The 22,231-nt window shown below is 42.1% G+C and overlaps 1 protein-coding gene across 1 annotated transcript; it reads left to right on the top strand.

Annotated features, from left to right (window-relative positions):
- The first annotated feature begins 1,518 nt into the window (after positions 1-1,518).
- LOC131139484 (solute carrier organic anion transporter family member 3A1-like) lies at positions 1,519-21,443 on the top strand. Its single transcript, XM_058089145.1, has 10 exons — positions 1,519-2,053; positions 5,032-5,491; positions 13,835-13,933; positions 16,187-16,456; positions 16,523-16,687; positions 16,757-16,955; positions 17,623-17,758; positions 17,841-18,013; positions 18,113-18,177; positions 18,254-21,443. The coding sequence occupies exons 1-10, from the start codon at positions 1,892-1,894 to the stop codon at positions 18,628-18,630; spliced, it is 2,106 nt and encodes a 701-aa protein (XP_057945128.1). The 5' UTR covers positions 1,519-1,891; the 3' UTR covers positions 18,631-21,443.
- Positions 21,444-22,231: the final 788 nt, after the last annotated feature.

The following is a 22,231-nucleotide window of genomic DNA, read 5'->3' as shown; positions in this document are numbered from 1 at the left end:
TAGTTTAAAGCTTGAATCAATCACGGAGACACTGGGTGATAATGACCCACATTAACGTCACCTTAGCCGTCACACTACTTCATCCATCTTGAAGAGATGATTACCTCCCCACAGGCCGGCGTGTTTTGGTACTTTTGCAGTTAGAAAAGTAAGGACGGCAAGTCCGGGGACGATATTACAGAAAGTGGAGTTGGTTATACTTTAGAGTAGTCAGTGCACAGCTTGTATAAGAGTATCCACTGAATGTGAAAGCCGTTATCATCTAAATCAGGGGTGCTCACACTTTTTCAGCATGCGAGCTACTTTTAAAATGACCGAGTCAAAATGATCTACCCACTACAAAAATGCAAAACATCTATTTATTTTCAAATGTATTGAGGATTATTTGTACGTACAATGTATGTTGATGTACCTTACATAACCAAATGAGCCAATATTGCAAAACACACATAATTAACTATTAACATTTTTTGTAATTACCTGAGTTTACTTTGATGACTTGCACTGAATTGAACCAGCCAGGGATGCATAGTAGCTGCTGATAGCCAGCCTCAAGCACACTTCCAAATGTTTATCAGTCATGGATAATATCCGTATCATAATATCCGTATAATATTCCATATCCGTATGGAAGTGATATGTTTTTTGCCTTTTTACTTGGTCCAGTTTTTGCCTTTTTACTTGGTCCAGCTCCTTCACTCATTTTAGTGACCATAAACTTTAGCGAGGGCTTAAAATCTCGCAATTCGCCGACTAGCTTAGCACTTTGCATCGTTGTTTACGCATTAGCGGTGACCTAAAGGTCAAAATTCAGTTGTCATCTGACTGGTTGTCCTGTATGTCAATCAAGTAACGGGGATGGATGATAGGCTGACATCGTAAGTTCTGCTGCACTTAGAGACGTTGTTTGATTTGATTGGTCGCCCGAAGGGCAACATTCAGTTGTCATCTGAATGGCTGCCCTGTATATCAATCAAGTGACGGCATTGATGCTAGGATGATATTTTTTTAATGTCACGCCGCGATCGACCAGTACCACCTCCGCGATCGACCGGTAGCTCGCGATCGACTTAATGAGCACCCCTGATCTAAATAACTGTGTCCTTAAATCTTTGAGCAAAATGGTTCCGTATGCGGATACTTTGATGTCCCAATCAGGAAGACCAGCATGAAATGTGTCGCATGTTCATCAAATTCACGTTTCTCCTCAGTGAACCGCATCTCCCCAGCGTCATGGCATTCATGCATCATGCATGCATCATTATCTTGCTACAGGTTTGTGTTGCCAACTAGTATGTAGACAATAACAGCTGTGTTGAGTCACTTTCAGTGGATAGTGAATCTGTACTGCTGTACTGCTGTACACTGAGTACAAGGTTTTACTTCTATTGTTCAGAGGTCAGTTGTTGTGTCTGTGGGTATCGAATCAAGTGGCCATCTTTTTATATTGAGTCACGGGTAAGATGTTGAAATGATGACGACGGTGTAGAATAAAGAGGAGGCACGCACCCAGCACGTGTCGACGGGTGGGAGGAGCGTCATCATCATCATCATCGTCGTCGTCACTCCGCCTGGAGGACGCAGAGATGCGGCGAGGACCCGGCCAGACCAGTCGATAGCGGTGCAAGTGGACAGGAGATGCAACATTGCGGATGTTCGTGCGTCGGCCATTAGACGGCGTGGCAGACACGCACACGCAGCCCACGCACTGAAATAGCACCCAGGAGGAGGTCGTTGCGATGCCGAGCGGACAGCGGCGTCTCTAACCCGGGAGAGTCGCTCCTCTTCTCCGCCTCGCAGTTGTGCGTGTGTGCGGCAACGGAACCGGATGATCGCCACCGGACCGGACCCGTTCACGTTGACCAGCCCGCGCGGAGCCTGAGGCCGAAGGATGCAGGTTAAAAATCAGATCTGCACCGAGCGGATGAGCACCGACGACCCGGAGCAGGACGACATTAGCCAGAAGAAGACTTCATGTTTTTCCAACATCAAGATCTTCCTGGTGTCGGAATGCGCGCTCATGTTGGCTCAGGGTACCGTCGGCGCCTATCTGGTGAGTCCGTCATCCACCATCATCATTTTGTGTCAGCGTCCTTCAAACCGACAAGGCCATGCTGATCTGCACATGACGCGCCTCACAATGGTGCCGTGAGAAGCATCACATCCATTGAAGCAGGAGATGCGCTGCTTTTTTGGCTGAGACATGAGGCCTTTGCACCAGCCCCATCACAGACACGCCGTGATGTTGTTGTTGTTGTTGTTGTTGGACACCGAGCAGGTTACCAAACGCTGGCCCGGGAGGTCCACAACCTGCTAGTGCAGGATGCAGCCAACACATGATAGCCGCCTGTGTGGGCCGGCACCCAGGAGACCACTCTACGTTTTCACTACCAAATATCTTGGTGCTAGAAAAAATCTGTGTTGAAGGAAGGATGGTATAAGAAAAACAACAAATAGGAGTTACAATAATGACACAACTTTAAATATTACTTTAAATTTTCATCAAGTCTTGATCGACTGTGTCTTAAATAACCTTGTCGTTGACATGATGCGATCTTCAATATTCGCCCACGTCCTGATGTCTTTGACATTGGCATCCTCCGGTCCTCCCTTTTAACTTGATATGGATTTTCAGTTGAGTCGCGTGGCTTCTTGGCTTTTGTATGTGTGTGTTTGTTGCGAGCTGCGACTTGTACCACTTTGTTCGCTGGCCTTTGAACGCACCATTATGTGTGTGTTAACTTTCTCCCATCCTGCAGAGATAGACTACTATACCTTCTCTTTGAAAAAACAAAGTCCAGGCTCATACTGGTGGATGGTGGGTCTGCATTCACATTGTGCTTGTAATTTGATGTTGTTAGTTTTACACAAATACATGTTGCCATGAATACAAGTACAGGTTTGGACCTTGTTTGTTGGTTTGACGTCTGTACACTAAATGCATGCATGCATGCTGCACCAAGGTCTCTACGTAGACAGATGCTGGGTCAAAGTCAGAGGCTTGAGTAATCGTATTGGTTCAGAGTTTGGCGTCCTGTTTGGTTTCATGCAGTCACTAGAGTCAGTAGTTTGGTCCCTCCAGTTGCCCGTCCAGTGGAAGGATTATTATTTGTGTTTCACCAGTGGGCCAACAATGAAATACAAATATTTTAAAGTGCTGTTTTTCTTTTGACAGTGGCCTCAACTGAGAGAGCTTGTACTTACTTTGGAAATTGGAAACCCTTTGTCGGTTTTTAAAGGTAATTTTAAAAAACAAACCACTTGAAAGTACTCCCCTTTGCTATATAAGACATTTCCTTTATTTTACCTTATTAAATGCTGTCTGTCTTTGCTGTCTCTTTCAAGGTCAGCTGCTTATTTGTGTTCTTCCTTTGTTCATTTTATGGGGGCACTTTTCTAAACATTTGGGTCAGGACAACATTTTGAAATGCTTACAGAACAACCAACTTTAATCTGACTGAACTACAAATATATGAGTAGGAAGATAATCGTGTCTTGCTTACAGTCAGGAATTGTGGCAGTATTGTTCATGAGTGCTACTGGCACGTGGGGAGCTGCGGTTCATTGAGGTAAAGCTGAATTTCAATATGTACTATGGCGCATGAAGTGGGCCATTCTGCAGTTTTCCAACATGATAAAGAGTCCACGCACATCTCCAAGATGGCAAGCGTCTTGCTGAGAAGGTTTTGGACTGGCCGAGTATGTCTCCCCCACACCTGAACCCAATTTAAAGCACCTGTGGCACCAGTATATCATTAGACGAAGAGAACTTCTCAACATCTTGATCCGCCAGCCTCTCCCCTTCTCGCTCTAGCCCGCCATCTTCAGAGTCTGGGGACGTGGACTATATGTCCACGTGTGATGCCTCGGGCCAGAAAGCTGAGTGCAGCTGTCGAAAATGCGAGCCGGTGGGCTTCCGCATGGACGGCTCGGTCATAAGCGACTCACACACCACCTGATGCTGGTGTCGGAGTGTGGCAGATTGGTCGCGCTCATTAGGAGCAACACCTGACGATGACAACACATTCTCTTTGATTGACACTTTAAGAACCGGTGTGATTGGAGAGTGAAAATACACTACAAAAGTATTGGGACATGTGGACAGGTGACAGGTGGAATGCAGCCTGGGGCCATTTCAGCCCAACATTCGTTTTTTTATGGCCCTTGGCATTTTGTACAAATGAAATGATTATATTATTAAAGATGCCTCTAATTTGCTTTGTCACTTGTAACACAAAGCTAAGATGTTAATGTTTTGTTCAGATAGCTTAGCATGTATCGACCTATACTACTAGATCGTTTTTAACATCTTCAAATGCACACATTTCAAAAAGTGACCCTCTTAACCATTACATTGTATTTTGTGTCGTGCATTGTCTTATTATTTTATAGTATTTTATATAAATTATAAATAATATAATTTTATTTTTATATTTTATAATATTACAAAAATGTAAATATTAAGCCAGCAGACGACTTTTTGATTTGGAAAATTTGAATTACTTCATGTAATATGTCACAAAAGCTCTGTAAGAGTATGTTTTAGAAGCTTTTGGTGCAAACTAAGATAAAAATAAGATAAAAATAGCAGTATATAAAATAATGTACATATTCAACCCAGCAGATGACGTTTTGATTTTGAATATTTGAGTTACAGGCTGCATAGCGGATGTGGGTGGTTAGCGCGCAGGCCTCACACCTAGGAGACCCGAGTTGAATTCCACCCTCAGCCATCTCTGTGTGGAGTTTGCATTTTCTCCCCGTGCATGCGTGGGTTTTGTCCGGGTACTCCGGTTTCCTCCCACATTCCAAAAACATGCTAGGTTAATTGGCTCCAAATTGTCCATAAGTATATATGTGAGTGTGAATGGTTGTTTGTCTATATGTGCCCTGTGATTGGCTGGCCACCAGTCCAGGGTTTACCCTGCCTCTCGCCCGAAGACAGCTGGGATAGGCTCCAGCACCGCTGCGACCCTCCTGAGGACAAGCGGTAGAAAATGAATGAATAATTGTACTGTGTCTGTGTTACAGGTGAGTGTTCTGACCACTCTGGAGAGACGCTTCAACCTCCAGAGCGCCGACGTGGGCGTCATTGCCAGCAGCTTCGAAATCGGCAACCTAGCCCTCATCCTCTTTGTCAGCTACTTTGGCGCCAAAGCACACCGGCCACGCCTGATCGGCTGCGGTGGCATCGTCATGGCGCTGGGGGCGCTGCTGTCGGCCCTGCCTGAGTTCCTGACTCACCAGTACGAGTACGAGGCTGGCGACTCGTGGCACGCCGAGGATGGCAGAGACGTCTGCTCCAACACCACCAGGTCCGACAACAAAGACTCGGCATATAAATGCGGCGACCGAGCCAACACCAACATGATGTACCTGCTGCTAATTGGAGCCCAGGTTCTGCTGGGTATCGGGGCCACACCTGTCCAACCTCTGGGAGTGTCCTACATTGATGATCATGTCCACAGGAAGGACTCGTCATTGTATATAGGTAAGCTGCACACACTATACTTATGAAACTAAAATGGATCAAAGTAAAGTGATGAATGCATAGTACTTGTTTTAGCAATGAGCACTGTCAAATAAAGTTTTATTTTTATTTTTTATTCTGAATTGCTTTCACCATTTTGAGAGCTATGGGTGCAAAATCCAGGTATTTTGGCATACTTCTAACATAACTCATTATGCTAAGCTAAGGTAATCGCTTTGTAAGTGTTCTTCACAACGCTTGGCAGGTATACAAAGGTGTGTTTTGCTCATGGAAAAATTTTATATCACCGCCTATGCCACTTTTCACAGGTCACACCGACACCACAAACCAAGAGGTCAAACACACACACACACGGTACATCCTGTCTGCCAAAGTTGCCAAGGCAACAGTGCAGAGGCAGACAGTGAGGCTGTGTGCCGCTCGTGTTCCTCTCCATCTGTGGAGAGCCTGAATCAGGATGAGACAAATACGAATGGAAGACAAAAAGCCATGTAGTACTGTATATGCCATCATGACGCAATGTACACAGAACTGCTTACTGTACATGTAAACAATGCATCTTTTCATTTCCAATACATTGTTAGAGATGCAGAATGACATAGAAATCTCATTATATGAAGAATGGGATTTTTAAAAATTCATGTGCTAATTCCAATTGACGTGATAAAAAAAACACACAAGGAAAATAAATGGATGAGGGCGGTTATTGTTGGCTTACAAGACATCCAGTCCACATCTCAGCGAGTATTTTATTCAATCTTGCCAAGAGACAATAGTATAGAAGGTAAACATGTATAAATTTAAACAGCATGTACCGCAGTGTATTAACCACGGTGGGGGTAGTGTCACAGGCCAGGGCTGCACAAGTGCTGCCGGCACATGGGAAGCTGCGGTTCATTGTGGTAAAACATGAATACCAAAATTTTAGCCGGTGATTGCCATGATAGTCCCTGCTTGTTGAGCAGGGACTATCATGACATTCCATGCTTATTGTTCACCCTGGCAGTCCTTGATCATCATGAGAGTCCATGATTTTAATGATAGGCCATGCTCGTTGTTCATAGTGACAGTTTATGATTGTCATAGGAGTCCATGATTGGAATGACAGAAATGCTTGTTATCATCATGAAAGTCCATGCTCGTTGTTCGTTGTGACAGTCTGGGCTTGTTGAGTATCATGACAGACCTTCTCTTTGTTCGTCATTAGATTCCATGATCATTGTTCATCATGACAGTCCATGATCGTTATAAGAACCCATGCTCAATGTTCGTAATGACGACTCAGGATCATGACAGCCCATGCATGTTGTTTTGTTTTGGCACAAACATGCTTGTTGTTCATAACGGGAGTCCATGTTTGTTGTTTATATCAAGCGTCTCAGGGCTCGACAATAACGATGTACCGATGGCCCGGGGCAAGTTAAAACAAAATTCGGGCAAGTAAACCCAGTGATATTCCCGTCGGGCAAGTGCACTTTGGCATGCCATACTGCCAAGAGTTTTTTTTTAAAGTGGTTCTTGTTGGGTGTTGGTAAAACACGGACTGCGTAATTCCGGTGGTAATTTGCAAACCAATCCTTGCAAATCTTGAAATGGACCAATCAGAATTGTTTATTTAGGCCGCGGTCCGCAGTCCACAGTCTGCGTTTTACCCACACCTGTTCTTGTTCGCAATCAACCAATCAGCGATCGTTTGACTAGGAAAACATGTATCATGCCAACATGGTCTAATTCTTCAACAACTTCTGAAGGAAAACAGCAAAAAGTGATGAAACAGTGTCTCCTAAACAAGTATTTTATTAGCGGCAGCAAATCAAATGATGGCACAGGTGAGTGAATCACATTGCTGTGACAATTTGAAGTGGTCACAATGAAACACCACCCATTAGATCCAATACGAAGTGCTGATTTTGTACAAGCTACAAAATCTAGCAGTTCCATTTCTCTGTGTATTTTTCCTCATCTTTGCTTCACAAATTATTGTTTGACCATTGAGCATTTTTTCTGGATTAAAAACACTTTACTAGTACACAAATGTGTCTTTTCAATAGTTTCATTGTGGTGCACAACTTATAAATATCACTGCTTATTACGACTACGATGTGTAAGGTAGTATGGCATGCCATTTTAACATACGTTTCAGACATTCCTCCAAATACAATGCATCAGTACTATTATCTGATGAATTATCAGCATATTCGGGCAAGTTCGGGCAAGTAGTTCTCACCTTAAGGATTCCCCATGGGCAAGTAATTTTTGTTTTGAATGTAGAGCCCTGCGTCTGTGATGGTGATGACAATTAATGGTTGTTGATCATCATGACATTCCATGCTCGATGGTCATCCTGGTCACCTCCCACAGTGTGAATGACGGGCCATGTTCTGACGCTCCATAATTGCACCCAGCCGGCGTCATCTGTATTTTTAGCTAACAAGCGCGACGCCTATTTCGCCGCTTCCCTTTCACAGCCATGGCTCGCCGGCATTGTTTGAAGACTTCCACGTGTGAAGACACAGCTGCTGCAGTGTAAGCCAACCCTCTGAATAATGCAGTGTGACAGGGAAGCAGTTAGGAGTTTAGCAAACATCCCAGCCAATGATTAAATATTAAGCAGCAACACTTCACAGGAGAGGCTGCCTGTGGGCACAACTTCACCCTGACACAGATCAATACTATTCAAGTGGGATTTAGTCCACCGGGAACGAACCAGAAAGTACTTAGCACTTAACCAAAGGGAGGTCGCCCACAAAGCACCGGTATCTACTCTGTGTGTCCTAATGAAGGACTTCATGAATCCTTCGCAGTATCACACTTCTTGGAGGTGAAATGTCATTCATCCATAATTTGAGAGCACGTTAGGTTTCTCAAGACATGCGTAAAGTGTGTCACTGTTCTGCCAGCACATACGTATAGTAGACATTAGGAAGGATACACCTTAAGTCCAGCACATGTACAATAATCTTAATTTTACATTTTCCATGAACCAGGATTCCCAATGGAAGCATTCTCCCTGCGCCAGAAACACAAATAGTACAAAAACTTTACGACTGGGCAGGAATGAAGCATTTTATTTCTCTCTGCTGCCTAGTTCTTGCCAAAGTGCACGTTGCTGATTGCAGAAGCTGTGGACTACTGATGCAGCGCTCAGTGATTTTTCGTGCTTATGTAATTGTGGTGCGTTGTATAAAACCTCCTTTTGTACATCCGTGATGCAGACGACCGGATGGCCTCCTACAGAAAGACCAACATGCTCCTGTAGTGTCACTGCCACACAGTAATTGGACTATTGATTGTTGTCAGTGGCTGTGACTGATACCTCGGGCCCAGACAAGCGACCCTCTATGTGATGTATTGCTTGTAGCACCTCCAACAGTTAAACAACTCTTCTGTCTCATCCTTCAGCCTCTGCTAAGGAGCCCCAAACACCCGCTGGCTGATTAAGTTGACTCCATGTGCCTTTTTGTCCAGGGTTCCAATCCATCCCTTCATTTTGGATCCACAAATGGGTCATGGGGGCACCAGGCCCAGCGGGGTCACCACAGGTTTCCCCCTGGGAGACACCAGAACTAATGAGCTATATACTAATCCCCCTGGAGTCTTTTGGGTCCACCTCGGGGTCTCTTGGCACCTTCAGTGGGAGATCTCTAGCAGGCTTCCAGCAAATGACCTTTAAAGAATAATATGTTCATCTGTTGCATATCCTGCAGTGGGGGGTATAAATATTCCATTCCCTGCTGATTTTCAATGTTTACCCCATAAAAAGATATGAGCAGCACAGAAGTTTTATGGTAGGTTTATTGTAACAGCAAGACAGAGAATATAGAAAATACTAAATGAAGGTTATAAATGAGTTTCTATTCGATCCACCCTCGCAGACCAGGTTATTTTCCTATGTGGTAAACATAACCTTAAATGTTCATTTATCTCTTTTATTTGTCATTTATATGCATTTATGCAGGTAAAACTAGGTTAAAAGTTTAAAGAGTCGACATCTTAGATGGGTGATGAGCTGATTTCAGGTCACGGTTGGCAATTTGCATGATTTCCAAGAAACATGAACGCTTATAAGGTGCAGTAAGGAGATGACAGCACACAACAACAGAGGTTTGTTGGAGCCACACTCAGCTTGTTTACATTGGGGGGGAAAAAGCCTGAAGAAAGGCACTGTGTTGTTGGCGGGTCAGCATCTCTCTCCGTTGCTCACATAGCCGCCTCCTTTCATGGCTGTAATGCGTGTAATGAAGCGCAGCACGTCCACTGCAGCAAAATGTTTTCACTCCACTGGAGTTATTACGCTCCCTCTCCTGGACAGGCAAGGAAGCAGCGGACGCTGACTCAGCAGTCGGATCGGCCGGGCTTGCTCTCATTTATGCACCTTTGCCAGTGATTGAACGGTGCCATAATGCCAACGTGGAATTATTCCTGTGACCTTCGTCTTGCACAACCCGAGCAGAGGCCAGTACTGTGATTCATCCACTTAATGCACACAACACCGTTCATTCGAGGAGGCTGTTTAACCTTCACATTGTCGGGAAAATAATCTGCTGTCACCGGACCTTTACACCTAATGTTTTAGATAATATTTTGGCATGGAAGTGCTGAAAAAACACAAAATCATTAAACTAGTTTTCACTAGGCATGCTTGGGTTGATCGGCGGCCTACAAAACATGTGATTGGCATATGCCAATAAATGCCTTTAATAGCCGATCACATGACAATTATGTAATGACAACACAAACATGATGTAGTATGTGCACTTGGTAAGAAATTGGTAATTGTAAAGAAGTTGGCCAATCATGTGTATACATTTTGATGGTTTTATGACAATATATTGTGCTTAAAATTCTGCCCTGTTATGATTTGCATTTTTATACACTACTGCTCAAAAGTTTGGGATCACTGCAAATTTCTTTGTTTTCCAAAGAAAACACATTTTCATGCATTTCACAAACAATTTTTGTTCCATTTCACAAACAGTGAAAATGAATCAGATGATTTTCAAAGAAGGATGTACATTTTTGCATAGAGGCCTACTATCAACAACTGTCAGTCCTCTGCATCAATCTCCTGGTATGGCTGCTAATCCAAGTTCATCATTTTATAAGGCTAATAGATTATTAGAAAAATCTAAACTAAAACTGAAATCTCTTACCATGCTGTTAACTACTCCCTTCAAAGAGCAGCACAAACTGGGTCTAACAAGGACAGAAAAACGCTGCACAACTGTGCAAGAAGACAAATATCTGAGAGTGAGTAGTTTAAGACAAAGACACCTCACAGGTCGTCACCAGGCAGCTGCACTAAATCGTAGCCGTCAAACACCAGTGTCAGTATCAACAGTGAAGCGGCGACTTCAGGATGCTGGACGCCATGGCAGGACTGCCAAGAAAAAAACATACCTCAGACTGGCCAAAGACATTTCCAAGTGATCCCAAACTTTTTCAGCGGTAGTGTATACCTGAGATTTTTCTCATTCATCCAGGTCATTGAATTCCCAGGGCATTGAATTGATTGCAACTGGACAGTTGAGGTTGTCTAAGAAGACATTTCGCCTCTCATCCGAGCAGTTCATGCTCACCACTACAGCGGTCAGGCTGCATAGGACCGCTCGCGTCTGAGAGCTTGAGATGGAGTGTATTTATCCTCTAGAGGAGGAGTCATGTCCGGACAGTAATGTGGTGTGAAATGACGGTCGTTAGAATACAATGCAGTGGGGCCTCTGCCCGCCGATGATGGTCGTTTGGGTGGTATCACCTTGTTAGCATTCCATTCCAATGTAATGGCAGCGCTTGGAAGCAAGGTGGCTGCAGCTTGTGATGATGAAAGGACAGCATTGCACGTGTTGGTGTCGCAGACCTCCCCCTCTGTCAGAGATGACTTCTACTGTAAACCTTCACGTCGATGGCTTCTCTCATCCTCGTTCAAACCATCTGTCTTCTTCCCTCTCCTTTCTGAATGGCGTCTTGGCTCTGCTGAAGAGTCTGTCAACCTGCCACTTCCAAATGTCTGGCCACCACCACAAGAGACAAAGTGCTCTTTTTAATTGTAATACTAATAAAAATACATATACACATGAGGAATACTACAGCATTTTAAAGTTTTTTTGTGATAGCTGTAGTGTTGCTGAGACAGACGATCTCCTTCCACTAATATGTTATCCTATTGACTCAAAAAGGCCTCGGTTGTCCCACAGAGTCATTCTTCCGGTGTCGTATTCCGTGGATTGCCATTTTGTACAGTGCAGCTCTAATGCATCCGTGATCCATGCACAGGCAGAGCTGCAATCACCGCACAGTCAATAAGAGATTTACATTCAGCCTTCAAGCGCTAATTAAAAGTTTAGCGCCATCTGAATGAATTAGAACAAGCAATTAATGTATTGAGTCCGACCTTCTTTGTGAACGGCAGCTTTCAAGGTTCATTTAAAGGAATAGTGGAGTGGACGATTTGCCTTCCCTTTGCCAATTGTGCAATAAAAAGCTAAAGTAGACTCAATAGGAGGGATGTATGATAATATCAGCCAACTGATAATAATGGCCGATATCGGTATAGTTTTTCCTGCTTGATAACATGCAGGTTTAGTGGCGACTCTGAGTCGTCCATAGATACGAATGTGAGTGTGAATGGTTGTTTGTCTATGTGCCCTGTGATTGGCTGGCCACCAGGCTTCAGCATACCCTCACATCATAGAAAATTAATGCTTTTTCTATAACTTGTATTGCCTATTGAAGTATTTGTCATGTTTTGTATAGTAGCATCGCAGTAAAAGAAGCATCACGTCTTCATTCACGACATGACAAGTCAACTGACATTAGTTTGAGCGAAGATCTGCTGCCAACATTGGTATCGGTAACGAAGTGCAGGACAATATGTGTATATCAATACAATACTGAGCATTTACGACTTAATGGTGATTACATTTACATGAAACATTTGGATTCCTCTCTATTTGTCACACTTGTATGCTCTCTGAAATGCGGTGTGATTCCGAAACACTACATAGGTCAATTGGTCTTGTTCTGTATGAGGAGACGCTACATGCAATAGCGAGCTGTAACTGCATGTAGAAGTTGTCAAAATGCTCGGAACAGCTCTCAGGATGATACGGTGCGGTACTCCAACCACAACGATAAACACAAATGCTGTCAATCAAAGCTGAGCATTGATGTTGTGGTATTTCTGATCAAGCATCCACTTAGTGTACAATCCCAAGAGACAACCAATGAGACCATTTCCTGTTTGATTATTTATGACCTTGCAGGAAATATCTAACATGGGATCAATAATTGAGCAGAATATGACACAGACTGGGAATGAGTCTATGAGGGTGTTTAAAGTCCAACATTTCATCTGTCATGGATAGAAAACATTACGGCCATCACCGGATGCTTTTTTTTTTTCAGAAAGGCTCCATCTTTCTAATGCAGGGGTGCTCATTAAGTCGATCGCGATCTACTGGTCGATCGCGGAGGTGGTACTGGTCGATCGCGGCGTGACATTAAAAAAATATCATCCTAGCATCAATGCCGTCACTTGATTGATATACAGGGCAGCCATTCAGATGACAACTGAATGTTGCCCTTCGGGCGACCAATCAAATCAAACAACGTCTCTAAGTGCAGCAGAACTTACGATGTCAGCCTATCATCCATCCCCGTTACTTGATTGACATACAGGACAACCAGTCAGATGACAACTGAATTTTGACCTTTAGGTCACCGCTCATGCGTAAACAACGATGCAAAGTGCTAAGCTAGTCGGCAAATTGCGAGATTTTAAGCCCTCGCTAAAGTTTATGGTCACTAAAATGAGTGAAGGAGCTGGACCAAGTAAAAAGGCAAAAACTGGACCAAGTAACAAGGCAAAAAACATATCACTTCCATACGGATATGGAATATTATGATACGGATATTATCCATGACTGATAAACATTTGGAAGTGTGCTTGAGGCTGGCTATCAGCAGCTACTGTCCGGACTATGCATCCCTGGCTGGTTCAATTCAGTGCAAGTCATCAAAGTAAACTCAGGTAATTACAAAAAATGTTAATAGTTAATTATGTGTGTTTTGCAATATTGGCTCATTTGGTTATGTAAGGTACATCAACATACATTGTACGTACAAATAATCCTCAATACATTTGAAAATAAATAGATGTTTTGCATTTTTGTAGTGGGTAGATCATTTTGACTCGGTCATTTTAAAAGTAGCTCGCATGCTGAAAAAGTGTGAGCACCCCTGATCTAATGCAAACACTCCTCTCGACTTCGTTTCAGTGGCGCCCTCTGCTGTGAGAAGAAGTGAAGTGTGTTTACATTTGATTCTTTTTTCTCTCTCTCACAGGAATTTTATTTTCAACGTTAGTGTTTGGGCCAGCTTGTGGCTTCATCTTAGGTTCCGTCTGTACCAAAGTCTACGTTGACGCCGTCTTCATCGACACCAGTGAGTTGATTTTCATAACTCATTTGTGCTTCAAATAAAATTATGACCAAGCGGAACACAAAGGATGTTGATGTTGTACTGTGTTACCTAAAATGCTCCTAATTCATGTCCAAAATGTGTGATGTTGCATCTGGGGTGTCCAAACTTTTTCCACAAGGGTTGCTTTGATATTATGTATTATTATTATTATGTATATTAAGTATATGCAAAGAAGTGATGTAAATTTCAAGGAAAAAAACTGCCTCCCATCTTTGTGATGGAGGTAAAAAAGCCCAACATTGGTATCTCTCTCTGACTAGCTCTGTTTTTTGCTTTTTCTTTTCATATTATGACTTTATTCCCATCATATTTTTTCCCAAAAATATAATTTTCATAATATTCCGACTACATTATATATATGTTTTTGTTCTTTTATATGTCCACTCTATTCTATGCTACTACGGTGACATTATTTTCCTTATTTTTATAAATCCAAAAATTTTATGTATTACTTTTTTAAATTATTTTTTTTTATTGCAGATTTTTCAATTTTTGTAGTTTTCTTTAGAAATTAGAAAACAATGATAAAATTACTTTTTATTGTGAAGCAGATGTTCACCCACTAATAGAGAACGTGACCTGGGCTTAGACCAGGGGTGGGCAAACTTTTTGACTGGCGGGCCGCATTGATTTAACAAAATTGACGAGGGGCCAGACTCGATATTTTACACGTAAGAGGCCACCTGGAATGATCGAATGATTACAAATTTCCCCACTGAGGGACAAATAAAGGCATATCTTAAAATATCTTAATTGTATCTGTAAAAGTGTCATGTAATCTGCTTTATGGGCACTTTGAGATCATTTATTGGATGTAAAGTGCATTATAAATTTATAATAATAAATGCATTATTATTTATATTATTATTATTTATTATTATTAATTGTATTATTATTATTATTATATGCTTGTGTCCCTTTTTTCAAGAGCACTTTGTAAATAACAGACCACATCAAATAACGAAATTATTGTATCTGTAAAAGTGTCATGCAATCTGCTATATGTGCACTTTGAGATCATTTATTTGATGTAAAGTGTGTTATAAATTTATAATAAGAATAATTTTTTCATTATGTTATATTATTATTATTTGTTATTATTATTATTATTATGTGCCTGTGTCCCTTTTTCAGGAGCACTTTGTAAATAACAGACCGCATCAAATAACGAAATTATTGTAATCTGCTATGTGTGCACTTTAAGATAATTTATTTGATGTAAAGTGCGTTATAAATTTATAATAATAAGAATACATTTATTATTTGATATTATTTGTTACTATTATTTTATATTATTATTTTTATTATTATTATGATGTAAAGTGCGTTTAAATTTATAATAAGAAGAATACATTTAGTATTATTTGATATTATTTGTTATTATTATTATTATTTGTTATTATTATTATTATTATTATTATTATTATGTGCCTGTGTCCCTTTTTTCAGGAGCACTTTGTAAACAACAGACCGCATCAAATAACAAAATTATTGTATCTGTAAAAGTGTTATGCAATCTGCTATATGAGATCATTTATTTGATGTAAAGTGCGTTATCAATTTATAATAAGAGGAATAAATTTATTATTTAATATTATTATTATGTGCTCGTGTCCCTTTTTTCAGGAGCACTTTGTAAACAACAGACTGCATCAAATAACTAAATTATTGTATCTGTAAAAGTGTTATGCAATCTGCTATATGTGCACTTTGAGATCATTTATTTGATGTAAAGTGCGTTATCAATTTATAATAAGAGGAATACATTTATTATTTAATATTATTATTATGTGCTCGTGTCCCTTTTTTCAGGAACACTTTGTAAACAACAGACCGCATCAAATAACAACATTGATAAAACAGCCAAACCATGAAAATGTCGTCTCAAGCCATGATGCCAGCTTGTATGTTGACTTTAAATGAAATACTTTGGAAAGAACGGGCGGGCCGTATTCAAACACTTGGCGGGCCGGATGTGGCCCCCGGGCCGTAGTTTGCCCACCCCTGGCTTAGACCATCCTGGGACAGGCTAGTTTTAACTGTCCTGATGTATTGTTAGACATAGCCCTCGGGCCACACTTTGGACATCCCTGTGTTCATGCTGAATGTTTGGTGTAGCATAAATGTACTCGAATGTCTGCTATTGTGACAAATACATCACAATAACAGTCGCCAATAGCAACAGCCTGATAGCGATGTGTATGTTAATTCAAGGTAAGCTGGACATCACTCCAGAAGACCCTCGCTGGATCGGGGCCTGGTGGGGCGGCTTCCTCCTCTGCGGTGCCTTACTCTTCCTGTCGGCCCTGTTGATGTTCGGCTTCCCTCAGGCCCTGGACGAGCAGACTCTCGACGGCGCTGCGGAGAGCGAGCAGGCCATGCTGCCGTCGCCCCTCAGCCTGGACTACCAGGCCTCCAAACCCAAAGTGGGCATCCATGGCTTCGACCTGAATAGTGGGCTCTCTGTGTGTGAGCACCTGAGAGGTGAGTGTAGGAGGAAGAGTTGTTAAAAGAGAGCAGTGACTTGATGTGGCGTCCTTTTTGGCCCAGTCATCCCCCGGGTGACCAGACACCTGCTGTCCAATCCCGTGTTCAGCTGCATTACGCTGGCCGCCTGCATGGAGATCGCCGTGGTGGCTGGCTTTGCCGCCTTCCTTGGCAAATACCTGGAGCAGCAGTTCAACCTCACCACTTCCTCAGCCAATCAGCTGCTAGGTAAGCGGGGCTTTTACCCCCTTCCTGGTCCGTTCAGGCAAGCAAACACGCTTCCTTCCTTCTCTGCAGGAATGACGGCCATCCCTTGCGCCTGTCTGGGGATCTTCCTCGGGGGGCTGCTGGTGAAGAAGCTCAACCTGTCGGCCCTTGGCGCCGTCCGCATGGCCATGTTGGTCAACCTGGTGTCCACCGCATGCTACGTCTCTTTCCTCTTCCTGGGCTGTGACACCGGGCCGGTTGCCGGGGTGACGGTCGCCTACAGCAACGAGTAAGTTGTCCCACATTATGCCACTGTGAGACCTTCTTATTTCTCCTTAATTATATGGCCTTAATCATCCATCAAATGTCTGATATTACTTCCAAAAAGTGTATTCCACATTTTTCCTCAAGAGGCGCTGTATAGGTTTTTTGGTGGCCTCCTTCCCAATCAATTCTTGGATCAAACCCATCCCATCCCTGATTTCATTCAGTATCAGTCTCCAGAACTACTGTGCTTCTACAGCAGCCTGTTTAGATAGAAAGACAATACCGCCCTCTGCTGGTTCTGCCAGGTAGTGGACTGCTCTTTTTACCACTGTGGTGGGTGTCCAAAGTCCTTCATCAACACAGAGGATGATTATGGCCACACTGAAAAGAAAAATATTGAAAAGGTTACAGGGAAAAAGTTTGCAAAGTTGAAAAGTAAGTATGGATTTGGATATTCAAAAATGATGTAAATAACATTACAAATGAAACATCTTTATAAAAAAAAACATTGTCATCTACAATTTTATTATTTCCCTTCATTTTATTAAAATTAGTTTGACAGAGTAAAAGGAACCCCTCCATCCCTATGATTTAACTGTAAAAAAATAAGTCCAGCAATGCATTTCTGCACAGACAATTCTCGCCATGTGAATCGTATCATTCGGTTCCCCTCTTGACGCACTCTGCAGGACGCTGCAATCCTGGCAGCGGCCCGAGTCGCCTTGCATCAGCAGCTGCAACTGCTACACGGCCTCCGTGAGCCCCGTGTGCGGCTCCAACGGCGTCACCTACCTCTCGGCCTGCTTCGCCGGCTGCACCAAAGCGGTGAGTGGCGCTCACAGAGTGTCTGCTGTAAACGTACCTGAAGCGTCTGCAGTGTGGGCCCTGAAACACGTTGCCTCATCAGAACCTGACGGGGTGCACGTGCATATCCAGCACCAGTGAGGAGGGGGTGGCTCTACCGGGCAAGTGTCCCAGTCCAGGCTGCCAGCAGGCCTTCCTTACCTTCCTGTGTGTCATCTGCCTGTGCAGCATGATTGGCGCCATGGCCCAGACACCCTCTGTCATCATCCTCATCAGGTCAGAGAACAATCTGTTCATATGTGATATGCCCACTAGAGGGAGCCATTTCAAAAAATATGTCTACTTAAAGCATGATATTTGTATTTTTCTTTTAAGAACCGTGAGTCCAGATCTGAAGTCCTACGCCCTGGGGGTCCTATTCCTGCTCCTGAGGCTAATTGGTTAGCAAACACGGCACATCCTGAATGTTGGCGTACGTGTGTTGATCTCAAAGCGGCGCTCTCCCCTCTCCCCCAGGCTTCATTCCCCCACCCCTCATCTTCGGCATGGGCATCGACTCCACCTGCCTGTTCTGGAGCTCGGTGTGCGGCGAGAAGGGGGCGTGCATGTTGTACGACAACGTGGCCTACAGGCACCTGTACGTCAGCATCGCCATCGCGCTCAAGTCATCGGCCTTTGTCCTCTACGCCACCACATGGCAGTGCCTGAGGAAGAACTACAGGAAGTACATCAAGAACAGTGAGGGTTACCTCACACCCACCGAGCTCTTCTCCTCCAACGTGACTCTGGACAACCTGGGCAAGGACTTGGCCCACAGCCCCGTCTCCAGGACCAAGTACGTGTACAACCTGGACGACCAGGAGATGTGCGACAACGTGGAGTCGGTGTTATAGTGGCGGCCGTCGCCGTCACGAGGCGCGGGAGAGGTTAGTTTCTCTCTGTCACTCAGAGCTTCATCTTACTCTCGGCTCGTGTAGGTTTTATTTTTTACTGAATGATGGACTTACTTGAATTTGATTCTGTCGGATCTGCATTCACCTGATATTTCATCTTGGAGAATAATAATCATACTCATCCATACTGTCAGTAGATCCCCGCAATTCAATCAGTATTTGTGGTTTTCGCAGGGGGGGAAAAAAGAATGCACACCCATAAAAATCCCTAAAAATGCCTATTTTTGATATGATAAGCTTCTCACACATATTTTACACAGGCATACAGTATAAAACCTGCACAATATCACTTCTTGTCAAAGCATCTTCCTACTGGGAAATCTTGAACTGACTTGTGAGACATTGCGCTCTTTCTGATTTGTAGGTGCAGCACCCCCCCCCCCCCCCCCCCCCCCCCCTGCTTTCTAATGAAGGTACTTTTTAAAAAAGTTCTTTCGAAGTTTAAGGAGAGAAAATAAATTTTCCGGATATGCGGGTTGGTGCAATGCCGAAATGCGACTAGACGGGGATCTACTGTATCATCAAAATCATCCAATAATCTTCTGTCTTTGAATGTGAAAATGTTGACATTATGAGGCAAATAGTTAGTTTCGAACTCCAAACCACAATCACCTGTCCACCAGTTGGTATCGCTGTAGTGAGATGTCTCATAGACAATTTGACAAACAGAAACAACTGAACTGTATTCTCTTTAAAAAAAAAAACAAAGAAATATGTTTTGCACCAGTGAGACTACAGTGGAACCTCTAAAGTTGAACACAAGAATGTTGGTTCAACTCCGGTTTGATCGTAGAATGATTCTGTTCCGATGTCCTGCTATGGCCATCATAGAAGCTTTACTAAGTGTGCAGGCCATGTTTCACCTCCGACTAACTTTGGACCGCACTGTGGGCTCGTGGCTTGCAGGAGATCAAGGGTTTGAGTCTCCAAATCTCCATGTGGAGTTGGCATGTTCTTCCCGTGCTTGTGTGGGTTTTCTCTGAGTGCTCCGGATTCCTCCCTCATCTCTAAAACACCTCAGGCTAATTGTAGCGCATCTAAGTTGTCCATGGATGTGACTGTGAGTGTGAATGTTTGTTTATATAACGGTTCATTTTTGTTAATAATTCGTTCCATAAGATTTGATTTTATGGAGAATAAATCATTTTTCATGCAGGAAACAATATGAAATAATTATAAATCCTGGAAAGATTGAATTCAGTAGTGTTCCTTACCGTCTTTATCGAATCGCGAGTACTACTAAAATAATTATCTTTGGCCCCGTGGCTTGTTATTTAGCAGTCATGCACGGATGCACCGACACTGGTTTTCGTTTTGTTACATTGGAATACCTCACAAGTTAGAAATTAAAGTTCCACATGTCCAACAGGGAGTAGAAAGGACCATTAATCCTACCTCTCCGTTTCACATCATTTCTTAATACGTTTATTCACTTCCTGTATTCAACATGTACCCTTTACCAATCTTAAATAATGTAGTAAACGCTAGGCAGTATAACAATGTATTACAATAATAGTTAAGGCTGGTAAATCAATAGAAATTAATTGTATAACATTCATAATCAATAACAATAAGCGTAGGGTGCAGCACAAAGTAAACGGACTAGTTTGTTTTACGTGCAATATTGTACCAAAACTTGGACAGTGTACAAACACTGGCAACATTTTGACAAAAACCTAAGCCACAAAGTCATCTGGGATAGGCTCCATCTCACCCGTCACCCTGACGACGACACACACTAAATGCAATGAACGAATGAATGTTAGCTTTGCCAGCATGTGAGGACGAGTTTTTACTGCTTTGAATGTGAGTCACTTCCCTTCTTGTCTGTATCGTTCGTCTGTATTCAAAGAAAAAGCAAAACGTGCACTTTATCCTTTGATGCTCGCTGAATGCAACGCTGTTGTCAAGCATGATGGCAGTTTGAAGTCTTGTTTGTCTTTCTCTGACCGTGGTCTCATCCTACGACATCTGGGGTGCTCCACTTTTGAGGTTCCACTTTGTATTCCCGACTGGAATGGTTCTGTGTGATTAGTAGGGGTGTAACGGTATGTCGTAATCGTGGTTCGGTATGTATGTCTGTTTGAAGGTCACGGTTTGGTTCATTTTGCAAAATGCAAAACCTAAAACTACTCCGCTTTGTGTGAACAACGTTGAATCATTTTAGAAATCTGACATCATTAACAGCTAGCACAGGGGTGGGCAAACTTTTTGACTGGCGGGCCGCATTGATTTAACAAAATTGACGAGGGGCCAGACTCGATATTTTACACGTAAGAGGCCACCTGGAATGATCGAATGATTACAAATTTCCCCACTGAGGGACAAATAAAGGCATATCTTAAAATATCTTAATTGTATCTGTAAAAGTGTTATTATTATTATTATTATTATTATTATTATTATTATATGCTTGTGTCCCTTTTTTCAAGAGCACTTTGTAAATAACAGACCACATCAAATAACGAAATTATTGTATCTGTAAAAGTGTCATGCAATCTGCTATATGTGCACTTTGAGATCATTTATTTGATGTAAAGTGTGTTATAAATTTATAATAAGAATAATTTTTTATTATGTTATATTATTATTATTTGTTATTATTATTATTATTATGTGCCTGTGTCCCTTTTTTCAGGAGCACTTTGTAAATAACAGACCGCATCAAATAACGAAATTATTGTAATCTGCTATGTGTACACTTTAAGATAATTTATTTGATGTAAAGTGCGTTATAAATTTATAATAATAAGAATACATTTATTATTATTTGATATTATTTGTTACTATTATTTTATATTATTATTTTTATTATTATTAATCATAATAAATTTATAACGCACTTTACATCAGTAAAGTGCGTTATAAATTTATAATAAGAAGAATAAATTTAGTATTATTTTATATTATTTGTTATTATTATTATTATTTTATATTATTATTATTATTATTATTATTATTATTATTATTATTATTATTATTATTATTATTATTATTATTATTATTATTATTATTATTATTATTATTATGTGCCTGTGTCCCTTTTTTCAGGAGCACTTTGTAAACAACAGACCGCATCAAATAACAACATTGATAAAACAGCCAAACCATGAAAATGTCGTCTCAAGCCATGATGCCAGCTTGTATGTTGACTTTAAATGAAATACTTTGGAAAGAACGGGCGGGCCGTATTCAAACACTTGGCGGGCCGGATGTGGCCCCCGGGCCGTAGTTTGCCCACCCCTGAGCTAGCAGGTGTTAGGAATTTTGCCACTCTTTTTTGGATGGGTAATCACACAACACTTTTCACTTGGAACAAATCTCTCACACACTCCGAACATAGGTAACTCTCCAATAAATCCAATTCTCAAATGAAAACTAAACGTTAACACCGAACAAGGGCAGCACACTGTTTCATCACTTGTCTATGCCTGTACATACAGTAAACCTCGGATATATCGGATTCAATTGTTCCCACTGGTTTTGTCCGATATAAGCGAAATCCGTTATATGCGTATACCGGAAAATGTCCGTTTTACGC

Source organism: Doryrhamphus excisus, chromosome 12, assembly GCF_030265055.1.
Source record: "Doryrhamphus excisus isolate RoL2022-K1 chromosome 12, RoL_Dexc_1.0, whole genome shotgun sequence".
NCBI lineage: Eukaryota > Metazoa > Chordata > Actinopteri > Syngnathiformes > Syngnathidae > Doryrhamphus > Doryrhamphus excisus.
Note: the sequence above shows the minus strand (reverse complement) of the source record. Positions and strands in the feature narration are given on the sequence as shown.